The sequence below is a fragment of the Ptiloglossa arizonensis genome, chromosome 1 (genome assembly GCF_051014685.1).
Source record: "Ptiloglossa arizonensis isolate GNS036 chromosome 1, iyPtiAriz1_principal, whole genome shotgun sequence".
Taxonomy (NCBI): domain Eukaryota; kingdom Metazoa; phylum Arthropoda; class Insecta; order Hymenoptera; family Colletidae; genus Ptiloglossa; species Ptiloglossa arizonensis.
The window spans coordinates 7,726,609-7,744,917 of record NC_135048.1 but is presented as its reverse complement, the minus strand read 5'-3'; the positions used below and the strand labels follow the sequence as shown (position 1 = coordinate 7,744,917).

The 18,309-nt window shown below is 32.1% G+C and overlaps 2 protein-coding genes across 3 annotated transcripts; one reads left to right on the top strand and one right to left on the bottom strand.

The window, feature by feature from the left end:
* Positions 1-8,088: 8,088 nt before the first annotated feature.
* LOC143146359 (endoplasmic reticulum metallopeptidase 1) lies at positions 8,089-13,594 on the bottom strand. The gene is made up of 14 exons (XM_076310585.1): positions 12,848-13,594; positions 12,232-12,778; positions 12,024-12,151; positions 11,775-11,906; positions 11,568-11,688; positions 11,180-11,485; positions 10,833-11,062; positions 10,588-10,768; positions 10,317-10,501; positions 10,089-10,244; positions 9,805-10,010; positions 9,613-9,725; positions 9,363-9,538; positions 8,089-9,294 (listed from the first exon to the last, which is right to left on the bottom strand). The coding sequence occupies exons 1-14, from the start codon at positions 12,848-12,850 to the stop codon at positions 9,130-9,132; spliced, it is 2,649 nt and encodes an 882-aa protein (XP_076166700.1). The 5' UTR covers positions 12,851-13,594; the 3' UTR covers positions 8,089-9,129.
* A 287-nt stretch (positions 13,595-13,881) lies between these two features.
* LOC143146366 (trimeric intracellular cation channel type 1B.1) lies at positions 13,882-17,978 on the top strand. Of its 2 annotated transcripts, none has more exons than XM_076310603.1 (8): positions 13,882-14,218; positions 15,555-15,711; positions 15,923-16,018; positions 16,104-16,192; positions 16,277-16,364; positions 16,492-16,612; positions 16,691-16,861; positions 16,967-17,978. In XM_076310603.1, the coding sequence occupies exons 1-7, from the start codon at positions 14,098-14,100 to the stop codon at positions 16,844-16,846; spliced, it is 828 nt and encodes a 275-aa protein (XP_076166718.1). In that variant the 5' UTR covers positions 13,882-14,097; the 3' UTR covers positions 16,847-16,861; positions 16,967-17,978. The 2 variants fall into 2 exon arrangements, with proteins under 2 accessions (XP_076166718.1, XP_076166712.1); XM_076310597.1 differs by having other exon boundaries at positions 13,885-14,218; positions 16,691-16,887.
* The last annotated feature ends 331 nt before the right edge of the window (positions 17,979-18,309 follow it).

Below are 18,309 nucleotides of genomic sequence, written 5' to 3'. Positions count from 1 at the left end.
ATGCATGTATGGCGTATGCGAATACGAAAAATATGTGCTATAAATATACGTAGAATGTATGCACATAGGTAGACAGAGATATTATGTGTACCGATTAATATTAGGTGTCTCAGCCTCTTTAAAAGAAATTTAATGTTTATTTGCAAATCGTTTAATTAAACTTTTCAGCTGTTATACATTTTGGGCCATTTCTCAGATAGCTGGCGAATTTTCTCAAGAGAGAAATATAGCGATTTCGAGTAAATGAAATTGACAATGCCTTTGTTAATGTCTTTTAGTGTTTTTAAGTGCGTATCCGTTAAATATTATTGAAGCGATCGAAAGAAATGGTAGTCGAAAGGAGCTAGGAGCTCTCTCACCACAATTAATCTTGGTTTCCGCGGTATTTTTTTTAATTGAAATTCGAAAAGTATACATCGTGTCCAATCTGTGTTTCTGGGACACCATCGTATTTATTATTATTTTTTAACATTGTGTCGGTTATAGAGTCGGGTTCTACCATTTTAAAATTAGTCTTAACACTTATATGCATACTTTAATACCTTAACGTGACGGGAAAATAGTTTAACTTAAATAAATACTGCGGTTAAATTAATTTAAAAGACGAGAATTAATTTGTACACCTAACATTAATATTATTGTATAAATTTATAAAATATATTTTGTATACTTTTTGCATATGCTCCACGATCTATTAATCGCCAACTGAGTTAGTATTCTATTAAACCGTTTGTATGCAATAAAAGCTTGACTTACTGCTTGTAGAAAACAGTTTATTACAAATTGAAGTCTGCTCGTGTATTTGACGTTTCAACTAATTTATTTTAATCATTTTCGTAAATAATATAAAATATTAATAATAAAATACAAAATGGTAAATATAAAAGAATAAATGTGTGTAGTACAAAGTTATACAAATTATATGTATTGAGTATTAGGTATAGAAAATATAAAAGATCAATTTCGAAAATACTCGGGACGTGTGTTAATTGAAAAAAAATGTCACGGTTGTATACATGAAGGTAGTAATTTAGGGGCAAAAACTTGTTCTTTAATCTGAAATACTGTAAATATTTAGTAATTAATAAAATTTAAAAAAAAAAGTACTATTCATTTATTTATTCATTATTTTTAACAATTTTTTTTAGTAATCCTGTACGTATTGTAAATCATCTTCAGTGATACAAAATATCTTCATTTATTAACAACGAAATTAAACTTCATTAAGAAAGAGAACATACAGAGAGAGATTTTTTGTCTAACAGGTTATTTAACCTTGGTCAAAATGTATTGTTCAACAAATTAATTTTAGTAGCTGAAATTAGTTCTTTTTATTTTTAAATTTGTACAAAGGTAAGGCCATTTAAAGTTTGTCTCGTGCCTCGCATTTTCAAAATCGATTATCTCGAAAATCACTTGCAATCTGACAATTGGACAGAAACAGCTTCAAAAATGCCCCTGAGAGTCGTAATATCGACGAAATTCTTGCAAGAAATGTTTTGTACGAAAAATTTCACGTTTCTCACTGTTCACTTCTCTCGATGGTATCAATCGTAACCGTGTGACAGAGAATTGAAGAGTTCTCGATCTGCATCTTCTAATAATCGAGTCATTCGTCATGATGTCTTACCTGATCGAAATACGGGCTAAAAATCGAAACACCGGGCTACAGGTGACCGTGCACCTGACGGAACTTTCTCAGAATCCTCGAGAATCGGCGCGAGCGCGCTGCGTGCTCCGCGAGGAATAGCGCGCCAAGCTGCCGGAAGCTCGACCGAAAAGTTCGTGGCGAGTCTCCTAAAGGTTGGACAAAAACGTACTCACAGAGATGTAGAAAGCGTTCGAGGCAGGAGGCCTGGGCACGCTCGGAGAATCCCCTGGAGTCTCCGTGACTTCCGGTTCTCGGTAGCGCGCGCGTGCGCCCGACGGTGACCGGATATGGCGAAGAACCGACTGACCAAATCGCTCGACGGAGAGCCGCCGCTTCGTGTCGCGAGCTTTTCATGCGGATCACGCGTTCCCCTGTACCAAATACCAACCTCGGACCGGTGACATCATACTCTCGTCGTTGTACGTATACCTGCGTGTACGTGCGCGCAGGTAAACGGTGAACACGCGTTACCTAGCTTCGCTAGTATCGTTGTTTTCTACGCGAACTGCCCGACCCTTTCCAACGTCGCACTCGGTGATCGATACAGCGTCGGTCATCGATGACACCGTAACGAATCGATTCTTTAAGTGCTATTCAAAGTTTTTCTCAACGATTCACGCGATTCGATAACTCGATTATCCACGTTTACCTTACTCGATTAACACTCGATTTGACCTTACTCGATACAAGCTTCATTGGATAATAAAATGTATCAAGATATCTTTACCGATCGTTAGCCACACTATTTACAATTATTCAAACTTGACACGAAACGTGTTTAGACAAAAATTACTCTTTCGATTAAAAAATGCTAATATTCTTGATCACGAGCGGGTACAAACAATATACACGTAGTAATTTATTACCGACGTTTATTCGCTGATATAACACAGTCGATCATAGTTTATCGTTAAAATTATGAATATTCATTTACAATTTTAACGATTACCTCCATGTCGCAGTATTTAAAATAACTTTAGAACTAATCGTAAACGTATGTGTCGTCTACGATTAGTTAAAGAAGTTAACTATTGTGTTGATATTATCGTTCTATTGATCATTTCTTCATCGATGGAAATCGATTGTACCGACTATCGTTTCTATCGTTACTTGCAAGCTGTCATATTTGTATCGAAAAATCTTCGACTTGTTACCGGCTGCGAGTTACAAATCGTGAAATTTTAATCGAAAACGAATCGAGAGTGAATCGTTGCCGTGACTGTAACGAGTATCTCGGACTCGAATCATTTTTACCGGAGAAAATCGAATCAAAGTCCGCGAAATATTTGCGATCGAGAATGTCCTGCAGAGGGCAGAGAAATGATCAGGCTCGTGAACCGAAAGAAGATGCGGAGATAAAAGGAAAAGGTAAAAGCGAAGAATTAGTAGGCAGAGCGAGGAACGATCGCGGAGAAAGTCCTCGCAGGGTTTGGTGATCCGCGAGCTACCGTTTTCCTTCTGTTCTTCGACGACGCGTTCACGTGACGAGCCATCGGCAGAGGAAGGAGAAAAAAACCCATGGAGGAATAATCGATCGGTAAGCGAAACACGTACGCGTGGATGCATATATAAGACCGTAGAACGGCGTAGTACTTACACGAAGAAGCGAAAGGAACGGACGCGTATGCACGTGCGTGCGCACCGTCCATCCGGTTCTGGATATTTGGATGCCTAAGTTTGTTCTGTTGGGAAAAATGGACCAACGGAAGCATGAACCACACGCGAACGTCGAATATTTTCTGCGGGAGAGCTCGAAAGGGTGAGTCATCTCACTTGACCACCTTTAATGATAATAATACATTCGTGACACCGCGTAAAAAAAAACAAAAAAAAAGAAGTATATTCGCTGCTGTGCGTCAAGTTGAATCTGTAAACGAATAAATCACTTAACCCTTTCTAAGTTGGTGATACCATTTGTCATGGTGTTATACGTTTTACGTTTATACATTGAAATACAAGCGCCTAGATTATTACATTGGAAAACTTCATAAATTTGTTGTTACCTTAACGCGTGATCTGTGTGTACAACAAATTTGCAAACTGTCAATATTATATACAAAAAATTTAATACCGATTTAACAATAAAATGACTGTCTCTGAAAAAGTTAGGGACGTGCAAAGACGACTTAATCTTTAACAGAAAAACGCAAAAATGTCGAGTACGACTTTGCGATGAGAATAAAAAGAAAAAAAAAAACGCAAACGGCGCGTGCACCTTTTTTCGCGAGGGTGTAATTATTAAATATTCGTTTTAAGTGCAATTATTGAACTCGACACAGTTAACGAGTTAAATGAAACATTCAGAAGGTCATCGAAATACCGAGACAGAGCGTTAACGCGGCTCAGTGATGTAAGTTACTGTTACATCAGGTAATTTAAGGTGGCCAAGTGACTCACCCTGTTTTATAAATCAAAGTCATGGCTGCCACCCTTTGAGAAAGGGAGGAGAGGAAGGAAAGGCGTAACGAAGCAGGAATCTCGCGAGAAGTAGGCCGTGCAAATGAGGTAGTCTGTCGAGCAGCTCTGCAACGAAAGGAGCCTGTGCTAATTGAAGAACAAACAGGCACAGTTCAACGCGGAGATTAGTCTAAAAGAATCTCAGTCGTGACGAAATTTAATATCGCGATGCCACGACTGGACAAAATGGTACGTACGGCCGTGGAATCGTTTTCAAAAGAGTACTCGTGATTTCACGTTCGAAGATTATTATTGAAAAAATCCTACGATCTTGAAATTTCACTTGTAACTGGATCACAAATCACGTTCATTGAAATCGGGAACGAATAAACGATCACAATTCCGTTGAACGCTGTTGCTGATTCTGATGAAACATTAATAAACACGATTGATTGATAATTGCCTTCTAGGGAACGGCTGGACAAGCGCCCTACCAAGTACAGTGATCATTAAAAATAATAATTAACTCCAGTTGAGAAGCAAGCGATAACCAGTCACACCTGTTAGCCGCACGGGCAACGAGCTGTTTTACAACCGATTCATAATTACATGACACCTTAATTTACAAGCTCCCGATGCAATTAACGTCCCGATGATTAGATACGTTAAAACTGTCACGCTAATACAAAGGGGCTCCAAAACGCCACTCAAAGTGATTAGAGGGTCACAGGCATATAGTAAGCCATTTTGTCGGTCTATCAGGTATCCGATACTTGCTCAAAATAATTACAAGATCGGACAACAATAACTTCAAATTCACACATGCTCTTCGATGGTTTACAAATTGATAGCAGTACGAATAACAGGTATTGGGATGTTCTCTCGTTAGAAGCTTCTAATTAACTAGTTAAAATCAAAAGCAGTCAGTTTTCGTCATGTTTCACTATCAAATTACTAATCGGTTAAGTTTGATTCGCAAATCTTCACAATCATCAATTTGTCGCGTTTTATGATACTAAGAATATTATAAGAGCGAAACGAACCCTGTGAAATTACTTCGGTTTCAAATTTTTCTGAGCAATATTTAGGGTAGTAAGTTGAGATGCATGTAAAGATACTTATTTTAGATATGTGTAAAATTAGTATTTGAATAAATATCAATTGAAATACTTACTATTTTAAACGAACTTCGATATAACGTAGTTATCGTATACGTAATAAATAAGTATTTACCCGCTTAAGCATTTATTCCTCATTTGCGAATAAAAACCTAATGATTTTTTAACAAAGCATTTAATATTTCTCTCTTATTTGTAGCGATGTAATATGTTAGCAAATTTTGTATGAGAATCTATTGAACACCTTGTGTATTTGTAATTTGTACAAATCATTACCACATCGTGTATTTTAAGTTTTATATACGTATGATGGTCGATGGATACGCAAAATATCAATGAAGTATGTTTATTGTACTAATTTCATTTTTACATATACGGTATACAGTGTAAAACAACAAACAACAGTGCTGTAAGCTTCTGTAAACATTTTCTTTAGTGGAAAATCAAAATAACGTCAGATAAACTATATATATCTTCATAAACTAGAAAAAATAAGCAAATTCATAATGTATTGTAAAAGAAGTTACAAAAATAGTACAGTGCACTTTATTCAAGCCTCAACTATATATTTCGAAAATTATATGATATTCAAATATATTATAATACCAGTAAAGTAATAATTATCTGAATGTCTCCTAAATAAGATATTAAATATTTAACAAGTCAACCTCACAATATTTCTTCTATCACTGATATTCTTTCCTTTGGGGTATTCGATCTCAAGATTTATTTCATCAGTGTACCAATATGAAAAAATTCTCATTACCTGTTCATTTTTCCAAATTTTCCGGCCAACTAGTCCAATTTCACAAAGTGTGGCATCACTTCGCTTTAACTACTCATCCGAAGAACCTCAGAGCATCTGGGGTGTCTTGCCAGTGTCCACGACGGTTGTTAATATTTCCTATGGTTTTTCAGAAATTTCTAATAACCGGTACCGATAATTTCCATTAAGATAATTGCGAAAGCGCGACGCCTAATGAGACTAAAAGAAGAAAAAAGGGGTACTGTTTCAGTTATGTGGTCGAGACTTCTTATCTGGATAATATCAGCGCGGCCTGTCGTTATCGTGGAACCGTGACTGATATCATTCTCGATCACGTCTTGCGGTTTATCGCGGCGCGTTCTAAAGTCGACACGTTTCCCGCTCGCAAATGTCAAAACGTCGGCCACTTTACGGAGAACGTACCTCGAGCGTTGGGTGCCACGACCCGTTTACAGATCAGTGTCACGACACGAAAGCCACGGCTCGCTTTAACCAGGAAATCGGTCTCGTCTTACAGGATGCCAGTGCGTCAATATTGACACATTTCTTACGAAACACAGCGACAGAGTGAGAGAGAAAGAACAATCGGATATTCGACCTATCCTCGATCATACAATAACCGGACATTAGGGTACCATTAAGTCTGCATAGAGTTTACCGTGCCGTGACAGGCAGGTTCCCAAATTATTTAGTCCCAATTATGATATGTGTTCCCTGTCCGCTTTCTCTGCTTAAAAATTTACATTTTTTGTTTAATTGGAAACGCTGAATGACTTATCTTTTTCACGATTGTAGAATCTTTTGTTATTTAAAAAATTTTACAATACCTAAAAGGGATAATAAATGGATGGTCGAAGATTGCTTGAAAAACAAACATTTTTAACGATCTTCATTAGTTAGTTATTTTCATTATGGTTGTAAGAAACATATTAAAAGTAAATGTACGTAACTTCTTTAAATATTCGATTTATTATCACGTGACCGATCAAGAATAACCTCTTAACCTTAAATAGCGGCAAAATGATTTTCGACTCGAGATCTAAGATTCACTAAAGTGCCGTCATGAATCTCGAGTATTAAATTCTTTTTTAAATGTTGTTTCTAGCATTATGCGATTTTAAAAATCACTATTTTGTATTTTAAACTTTCCTTCGTAGCAGCTGCATTTCGAAAAGAAGCGACATTTGACAAAAATTCAATCTCGTAGAAGAGTTCACGGACTATTTTGATATTTTATTATACTGTCATGAATTACTTTATTTTTAATATTCTTAACAATGTAACGCGTTTTACTACTTAGAAAGATATACAAAAAGAAAAGGATATTATGGCGATGGAAAAGTTGTCCTTTTTATACTCGGAATGCCCTATTTATGTCAAAGTTTAATTCAATTCGATAATAGGATTCTCCCGTTGTCGACGTAATCAACTGCGCTTCGGAAACAGGAAATTGATTCGATCGATCAATGAACAGCGCCAAATGGTGAGTGACTAATGCATACTATGACTGTAATCCCAATAATTCCCAGTATTTAAGACAAATTGTGTTATCGGTATACTTCTAAAATTAGATTCGAATTTTATTTACTTAAACTAATTTCACCAACAGAAATGTTCACACATAATGATTTAATTAATAGTATAGGAAATAATTGAGAGAAAAAATTCAATTCTCGACTCTTTTATTTATCATTCGTATTAACGATTTTACGCGTTTAATAACAAACATTAAATAAGAATAACATACAAACAGGATTATACTAACTAAATAAACTCATCAATAAAAACTCGAGCACAATAACATTTTACTCACTAAAAATCTGTCTTCATGCATGTATAAACAAGATATAAATGAGAATCATATAATAAAAAACTTAATTTATATTTGGATTCTTAAGATTGTGCAGCATTAAGTAGAATCTAATAACAATTGTGCAATGAAAGTTGCATAATTAGTATGTTTAACAATACGCATAAAATATGTGATAGTGTTATAAAAGAATTCAGTCAACAAAATATTATATAATTGTAAGTAAATCACAATGAATTGAATGTATGAATAAAAATTTAAAGTTAACTAGTAACTAGTAAGAGAATTTTTAATGAAATTTGAATTCAAATCTATAAAATTTAATCAATTATTTATATTACCCTCTATTAATATTATAGAATTACTTGTGGTTACATAATTGGCTATCAATATTGGCAAAATTTTCTTACAATTAGACTCAAATATGTAGCGTTTTGATAAATAGTTCAACTAAATTGCATTTTCTTTAAAGTTGCATTTTAATTAGAGATATCTACTTAAATAATTAAAGTTGTCCGTTATTAATATACTGCAAAGATTGAATCACATATCATTAATTGATAAATTGTAGTAAGTATTGCATACATTCATTAACATCAGGAGATCAGTTTCCTTACCACACAGCCATAAAAAAAAACTGATTCTCCTTTTATATAAATACATATTTAACATAAGATTAACAAGAACACTAACAATTTAACAATTCAAGCTTTTGCTTCAAATTTATAAAATATATACGTGCACATTAAATAAGTGCACTCCATATACTCTTTAATATGGAGATAACAAGATAAAAAGACAACCATCATATGACGATATTTCAAGAACCTATACACTTTTATAACTCTCTTATAACTCTTTTATAACTCTATCTATTACAGATTAATTGGTGTGTAATAATTATTACTTTTTCAGCATTTAAAAATTAAACGTAGCTGTAATTATTCTAAGGCATACAATTGATATGCTACATCATAATGTATCTCTACAATAGATAACTGTAGTTAGTGAAATCTGAATTTTATGGAATAAATGTTTTTCCCAATACTTCTGTACCTTTACGTTGAAAGCAACGTCTTATGACTACTCCAAAAATGTATCTATACCAATAATGTACTAGTAAAAAATTTATATAAATAGAATGACAAACGTCTCATTCTTCAATATTTTCATTTAATATTGATCGATGTACCTTATTGTATTGCAATTGCAAGAAATTAGCATGTAATATAGGATTACCCTAGGTCTTTAAGCTTGTAGATCGTATTGTTATTTGTATGGCTTTGAAACGTATTGAGAACCATACTAGTACAGCGCCATTTTAATTAGGCACTGACTATTTTGATGCAAATGCATTCAATATAGAATAATTATTCGATGTCACGTGTTAAAATTGCCAAGAAGTATATGTTGCTGTCCATGAAGTGACAACTGTCCAAGATGGAAATTGTGCCAAAAATCGTTTAAATCTCAAAGATTTTTTATGTTCACCGTGCAAAAAATGACCACCCAATGCTATTGATAAGCACGGAGTCTTTTGCATAGTCGACACCTATATAAATAAGATATTATATGCAACATATGAAAATTGTAATCAATTGTTTTATCTGTGACACTTACATTCAGTTCTAGGGAAAATGTGTAAGGAACACAGTCAGATGCACAGGAATAATAAACAAAATAGGTTTCCCTATTGTTCCATTTAGGTCCTTGTAAGGCTTTACCTTCTAAAATAGACCATTTTTCTAAATGAACACCCTTGTATGGAGATAAAATTATGCTTATATGATCAGGACCTAAGGAGAACATTGTTGTATAGTTTTTAATTGACACTTAAGATGTGTACAATACATATTCTTTAGAAAATTACCTGTAACATTGAACGTAAAGCTGACAGTGTTTTGTCTTGTAGATTTTGAAATAAGATCGAGCTTTGCTGGGGTAGTAATAAGTGGTGCAGGACCTGGAATCCAACTTGTTTTCCTGTTGGAAGCATTTCTATGATGTATTTTAATTAAATTTTTCTGTTTTTAAAACATTTAATACTGACTACAATACTTACCATAAGAAGGTTGTAACTGGCATGAAATATGGTAGACCGCAATACAGCTCTTGTTCACAATCCTTCACTGTTGGTGTTGCAGCTCCCATTTCAGGAACCATAGCTTCCACACTGTGTGGACTATTCATATCTAAATCTGCTATCCAATATCCAGTTCCAGAATACCGTACGTTACCATGAACATCGTAATATTGTCTTTGTGTGTGCTACAAATTTAATACTTACTTAATATTATAAAAATTCCATAAAATTTATAAAAGATTATTTCTTAAAAAATTGATTACCGCGATCATGAATCGTTCTGGCGCCAATGATGACAAATCACCACTGTAGGGAAAACCGAGGGGAGTTAAAATTAACACAGCCATAGTTATTAAAAATATTCCAAGTAATACACTTAAAACTCGTTCTGCATTTTTAATTAAAAGTACAACTGGTAACTGAAAGAAAATTTTATACATTATAAAAATACATTGTTTTTCTGTTTTTTTATAGTCACTTTCATAGTTTACCGTGAAACTAAGTAACAGGCAAAATAGTATAGATAATGTGTTAGCCATAACAACTTCTGAATTTATACTGCTGCCAGATCGTCCCATTATAGGAATGAAAAGATAAAGAGCTCCAATCACTAGATAAAATGATTGCACATAAGGTAAAAACATTGTAGCTAAATAATAGAAGAGCCATTTCCAGCCTAAAAGAAAAATGATTTTGAAATAATACTTTACTTTATAGTACTGTTAGCAATATTAAGAAAATAATAATAAATAGTAATTATACCTCTCCATTTATTGAAGAAATTATATCGAAGTAAATTTCCAAGTGTAGGAAATACAACCCAGTGTAGTGGTATAAAACCAGATCTTATTTCAAACACAACACAATAGAAGAGAATTGACATCCATATCATAAAATATGCATCACAGTATATTTGATATAAAATCCATGTAGACTTAACTTTCTACAAAGTATAAATAAATATTCGGTAAACTTTAATATAATTGATACAAATTGCAATTACCTACCTTCCTCTGATGTGATCCAATGTACAAGAAGAACATCATTGACACAAAAATTGTTGGGCATACATACAGGAAAAATAACCATGCTGGTCTTGCATACCAGCTCATAACTTTTCCAAGCTTGGTAAGAACAAGTGCAATTAATGTGCACGAAAATATACACACCAACCACGATACAATTATAGCACCAGTACACAGTAATAAGTGCTCTAAGTATACTGACCTCTTTACATCTGAATTAGGGTTTATAAAATTTAATCTTTATTACAATTATATAACACTATTTGAACGTAACAATGTTTCTATAAACATTGTATGTAAATAAGATTTTACTAATAATACATACATACCTTTCCGCGCACTTTGTGTATTTAAATATATAGAATATGCACCAGCAATTATGCTAACGATATTAATTATACGTGCCACATATTGCGGCCATCTAATAACAAATGTACCTAAAAAGTCAAAGAACACAAGATTCCCTGAATTGTCTCTAATTGCTGCTTCTGATAAATAATTATCTAACACTATTCCTTGCAATAAAGCAAGCATATTATCTCCAGTTCTCTGTAAAGATCCTAATGGTATTTGATCAATATTATCAAATTTTGTATGGTACACATAACCATTAGTTGCCCAAGCAAAATCAAGACCTATCAATTTTAAAAACTTCAATTACAAATGAATTTTTTAATAATGTAAAAAAGTAGATTAATTCAAATGTAAATAAAATACCAGAAACATTTCCAAAATCTCTGAATATTCGAAAATCAGTGTCACCAGGTACAATACCACTTTCAAATATGTCTTGAGCTAAGGACGATGCATAAGGATACGGAACAGTCTTAGCATACACCTGTTAAAGGAAAAAATAACATAAAGTGGTAATGCATAACAAAATTGTCTGGTAAATATAAAGAAACAAAGATGATTTAATAATACCTGAAGCATCCAAGAACTATCAGGTCCAGCCTGGAATAATAATTCACGGCCACCTGCACCACAGGCTTCAAAATTTATAAAAGCACGTACTTCTTTAGCCCAAGGATGTTGTGTTATAAAGCCATGGGAAGCCTATAAAACAAAATTACAAATTATAAGTCACATATAATTTTCTTTTTGGATTACTTAAAAAATATAATAAATCATTTGTTACTCTTATTTCTCTTTCAATATTTAACATAATTATACCTGTAATAAATTTTCCTCAGCGCCATTAAACAAAAATATAATACTATGCTTCAACAATTTTGAACTATGAGCAATTACACGTATAATTTCTAACATCACAGCACAACCTGCTCCATCATCAGATCCACCTATAATAAAAAATCATATAATAAATTTGTTTATTTAAACAACTTATTGAAAGTATAATATTTGCTGCTGTGATTATTACCAGGACTATCAGGGAAAGTATCAAAGTGACAATTTAACAGCAAACTACTTTGTGTAGGCCTTTGTGGACCAATTTTAACAATGACATTTTGAACATTTCTATAAACATTTGTCATTCCATCGAGAAATTTTAATGGAAAAACTCCACTGTGCTTAGTTACATCAATTAGAATCTTATGATTCTCATTGGCATCCTTAATTATATTATCAATAATATTTCTTAAATATTTAATAGCCAGCACTTCATTTTCATAGCTTCCAACAATTCGTGGGCCAATGGATGTAAGATTTACAAGATGATTATATGCTCTTTCTGCTATGAATCTTCCTGGATATAGTCCCTCTTTATTTATTGTTAATGGTTCAGGTAACTTCTTTTCAAATGCAATTATGACAATGGATACAAAAAGGAAAAACGTAAACAGAAAAAGTAAATGTTGCGTTTCATTCGGCAGTGTGTCTTTTTTCTTAGCAGAAGTTTTGTCCTCATACAATACATCACCAAAAGATCTTTTTGTGACATGTTGACGTAATCTGATTCCATCTCTCTAAAAATATATTACCAATATATAAAGAAAGAAGTTATATAAATTGTAATAATTGAAAAAGAATCTTACCATTTTCTAAATTAGACGATAAAAGGCACTTCAATAAATAATGAAACGTTTAGATTTGAGTTAAATTAAAGACAAGGACACAATGTTCAGCTTCATGTGGTGCATTGGGACGTATACAGCAAACTACACCTTCTATGAATGAAACTTCCCAAGTTTTTCGATTTGTTATGTAAAATGAATAAAATAATACACTATTTTTTATTTGTCTTTTTAAAGTGTCTTCGATCAAAGATAATATTCCAGTTCTTCGGATAGGTTAAGACAACGGTGAACCGTCTCAAAGACAATTAATATCAAATATTAATTTGGTAAAAATAACATTTAAATGAGAATTATGTCCAGCGTTCGTTGTTTCTATTTCTTATTTAATAGTTACAATTATTCGTTATCTATTTTAGGTTCTCTTTTACATAATCCCAAGCTACATTTGTGCCTTACTGTGATTAGATAAGTGTATCACATTTTTTGAATAAATTCTACAAAAAAATGAACTTTAAACCTCTATGTATGTTTGAATGTAGTTTTGAAGAAAAATTGGTAGAAATGGAATATTTATTATGATAAGATTGCAGAATAGAGGATCGTTCAGAGGAGTAATCGAAACTTCCGAAAAATGTTAGGATATTTCACCACTATGAATGAAAAGTGCTGTATCGTGATCGTAAATGTATTTTTATTATCAATACTACCAATGAATTTTAGAAAAACATTTGCAGCGTCATATCATTAACTATTTTCAAGGTTTTCAATGAAGAATTTCAATTATTAACAATACAAATCAGATACGCATATTTCATTCGTTTTAAAAAATAATAAAAAGGTAATGATTAAAAACATATAAGAAAGATTAATTGCCAACAAAAACAATATTCTTTTCAATTTAAACGAATTATTTACCAATTTTTTTATACATTTGAATTTATAATTTCAATGCATTTCAAATTTTTTTAAACAGAAAACGAATATAAATGAAACGATGCAGATACAATCATTTACTGCCATCTGTAGGGGAGAGTTTTAAAGGAGCTACAAAATTTGCTCGTTCAACGATAAGGTTTTTTTGTATTATAATGGTAGGTGGCTGGGTTCCATAACCAACAGACGACTAAGTCTAGCAGACGGCGCATAGCTAGCGTCGTTCGCGAGCGCTCGAGACTGCGTTTGAAATTGAATATCGTAGAACGCCAAAAGACACGTTTTCCGTGAACAAAAGCTGCCGTCTTTTATAAATTGTGTGTAAACCTGTCAAAATGGATCCCGAAGCATTCCTGGATATGGCTAATCAAGTCATTAAATTGAAAATGTTCCCGTACTTCGACATCGCACACTCTGTTCTCTGTGCACTACACGTCAGAGAAGATTTAGGACCCGGTAAGCCCAAGCCTACCCGACCAATTCTAAATTTAATCCACCTCGAGCTAGCTTATACCTTTTCTAAGATTATGTTTCGCTCTCAAAAACCTCTTCCTATTTTTCATAATGAAAGAGGTTGTCTGCTTATCTTTATCATTCCAGTAATTTATTACCATTAAAATTTACCCGATTTTGACACACTATCATTTCCTCAAATTTTTCAAGTCATGAAAATACTGCATGCGCTGTTTTATTTTTAATTTCGTTATATTATCAGTATATCAGTTATATTTTCGTATGCGCTATGCTTTTAACTATTTTTATACCGTTCTTTACAAATCGAAAATTTGTTTAATTTTAGGCTGTCGTAAATTGCAAAATTTTTAATTATGTAAATTGAATACTGTTGACACTGAGAAAATTGTGTAAGAATGACACTGTAATTCTTTTCTTTCATAATATTGATGGGTGTGAGAAATGTGAAAATCGTTCGGAATTAGACAACTGTTCTCATATCGTTTTTGGCACAATTATAATAATCTTATTTTGTGGCATTCACTAAAACAACCCAGCTAATCTATTTCAGTATACACCCTTGTAGATAGGCCAGATTTATTCAAAATTTGGTCTGGGTTTCAACTATTACCTTTCATCATTTTTTATATTGTCTACAAATATCTAAAAAAATTGTCTCCAATTTATTGAAAGCAGAAGAATTTACAATATAAACATACACGTGCAATAATAATGTTTCCACATTTAGTTATAAAGTTTCACTTTCAATGACTTCCTTATGCAATAGAGCATAAAGGACAAATCTTTCAACAATTAGAATTATTTTATAGACTTCCTGTATCTTTTACATTACATTGTAAATTTTTTAATTGATAACTTCTCTTATGTAAAACTATACAAAAAAATATTGTGCAATATAAAATTTTATGTTCAATAATTTGTATACATTTTAATATTATAAGTCTATCAAATTCTAAAAGAATTTGCTAGGAAAACATTTTCATGTACGTTGCAACATGGCATTACATTTGTATGTATATGCATAATATAATGTACTTATAAGGATTCCAAGCGATCTACTTGAAACAGCATGACCCCTTGATATTTCATGATGTATTAAATGTTCATGAAACTTTACAAGTAATTCTTTTTTACTTTTTCTTAATATTATTTTTACATAATTTTACACATATACAATTACTTGCATTTTTGTTTAAATATAATAACTAATAATAATTCACTAGCAAAAGTAAAAAAAAGTACAGATTCGTTAAACTGTTTCTGATTCCAAATTCCATAATCTTTTGTGATTTTATATCTTTACAATTTTATCAAATAGGTGCCCAAGCATTTTCTCGGAAACATCCACTGTCATGTTGGCTTTCAACAATGTTGGTAGTATTTGCAAGCGGTATGCTATGCAACGGTCTGTTAGGGGAACCAATTCTTGCACCTTTGAAAAATACACCACAAGTGGTAGTTGCAACCATTGTTTGGTCAGTATATGCTTAATTGCAACAAGGATAATAGTTTTTACGATTACACTTGTAAACATTCTTCTGTTTGCAAGCTGCTTTAATTTAGACCAGTCTAATCAGTTAAAAACTCCAGAACATAAATAAGCATAAATAAAGCATTTCTCACAGCTTTTGGTATAATTGATAACAAATGGTATTTATATATAAAATTAGTTTATTAATTATACAGGTATGTAATATTTTATACTCCATTTGATATTGGATATAAAGTAGCCAAATTTCTACCAGTGAAACTTGTATGTGCTACTCTGAAAGAAATATATAGGTAAGTAAATATTTTTTAGTTGCTGTTTTTTCAGTCCTGTTATTCAAATTTTGTTATATTTCTATCTTTCTTTTATCATTTATAGGTGTAAAAAAGTATATGATGGTGTAACCCATGCAGGAAAACTGTATCCAAATGCATATCTTATCATGATTTTAATTGGAACACTTAAAGGTAAGCTTTACTATTACAAAATTAGAAATGAAAGACTGTCTATAGAAAAATTTATAAGAGTAATATACTCATGTTCATTTACAGGAAATGGTGCAGGCTTTTTAAAATTGTTTGAACGTCTTACACGAGGAGTATGGACCCCAACTGCTATGGAACTTATGCAACCTAGCTTGTAAGTCCAATTCCTTTTCTTTTTTTTTTGTATAAATCATCTCTATAATTGGTATTTCATTGGAGCTATTGATGTAATATATACATTAAGAAAACAACATTTATTACATAATAATTTGTTTTTTTAGCCCTACAAAAGCATCAATGGTTGCGTCTATCATCTTTGTCCTAGATAAAAAGACTGATCTCATTTCTGCACCCCATGCATTAGTTTACTTCGGTATCGTTATTTTCTTCGTATACTTTAAGGTACAAACATATTTTATTCACTTTTTAGCATTATTATTTCTTTCATATTAATTATGTCAAGTATTAATTATGTTTCAGTTGTCGTCCATTTTGCTGGGTATTCACGATCCGTTTGTACCTTTTGAAAATCTGTTTTGCGCGTTGTTCCTCGGAGGAATTTGGGATTCGTTAGCCAAATTGCTGGGCCGAGGCCAAGCTAAAGACGAGAAAGCAGATGCCAAGAAAAAGGACTAAATGTTTGTACATTTTGTGCGTACACCCTTTAATAATACTACGTGCGTATTACGTAATTTTTGTTACAGTACAAAACACAACATTGAAAACATTTATTTCGTTTCTTTTGTCTTTCAACAGGTACATAAAATCTACAAAGAGGTTGATTTTAATATTAGCAACGATTTGCTGCAGAAGCAATGACTGAATTCAATTTAAACTAGTCATACGAGAGTCAAAGTGACTATCGACAAATCATTAAATATCAAAAGTACAATAATTTATTACTATACATATTTTAATAACAATAAGTGCTGTACTTATGTACGGAGAGTGTGACTTCAATCAATGAATAAATTAACAGTATTATATCTGTTAACAGCAAGTGGCTGATGTAACTAAGGATATAATTTAAGTACATACTCTCCATAAATAATCCGACAATTTTTTAAAAACGAACGTATCTTCAATATCATTGTTAGTGACAACACGTAATATGTAAATTCGTTATGTTTCATAAATAAGATTGTTCTTAGAGAAGATAAGATATGCAAGTGATTGTGCAAACATTACAGATATGTCCCTTGTTGCCGATTTTTTAATATGTACCTCACACCACGTTTTAGCGATTGAATTTAAAAATTGTTGGTACGATATTTTATAGAGGGAAATACAACTTCTCTTATAATATGAATGCATGTTACAACTAACTAATGCCAGTTCAAAGTATCCTAATACTTAGCATGAATCTTGCAATAACGAATAATTGTTGATCATGCAGTATCTGTTACAAAGATGCATATAAACGTACTCAGGATGACGGAAGTTGAACGTTAGATAATTTTGATGCATATTTGAGTCATAAGATTCCAATAATAAAATACGTAAATCAAAATCTCCCATGTACGAACGTACTATTATAAAATATATAAAAACAAACAACGAGGGAACGTAAACCTCTTTTATACTATTTTATTACAATTAGATACCAATGATTGGTACTTATCACATGTATATGTATCAAGTGTTTGCCTTCGACTCAATGATGTGAACATAATTTACCATGAAAATTAAATTATTTAATTTTCATATAATGTTCCATTTGTCAAAACGTTGTACATTTTCAGGTAATAAAATGAAGTTTGTTCTTCTACATTCTTGACCTAATTTATCATCTCCTTAATTTATGTAACTGTGAATGAAAAAAAAATTTTTAAAGTACTTTAGCAAGAAATTATATATTTATTCTCTTTTTATTAATATTTGATTACATTATTAATGGTGGAATTACATTTATATCTTATCAAATTTCCTGGCCCCACATACAAAATGATAAAAAGATATTAAAATTACATTTGAAAATGGTAAAAAGTTTAACAAAGTTCAACTTTGTTTTACAATATTTAAGAACAATACACAGTATAGTGTATTTTAATTCGTGAATGAATACATTCAGTTGAAAAAATTGAACGATATGATAAAAA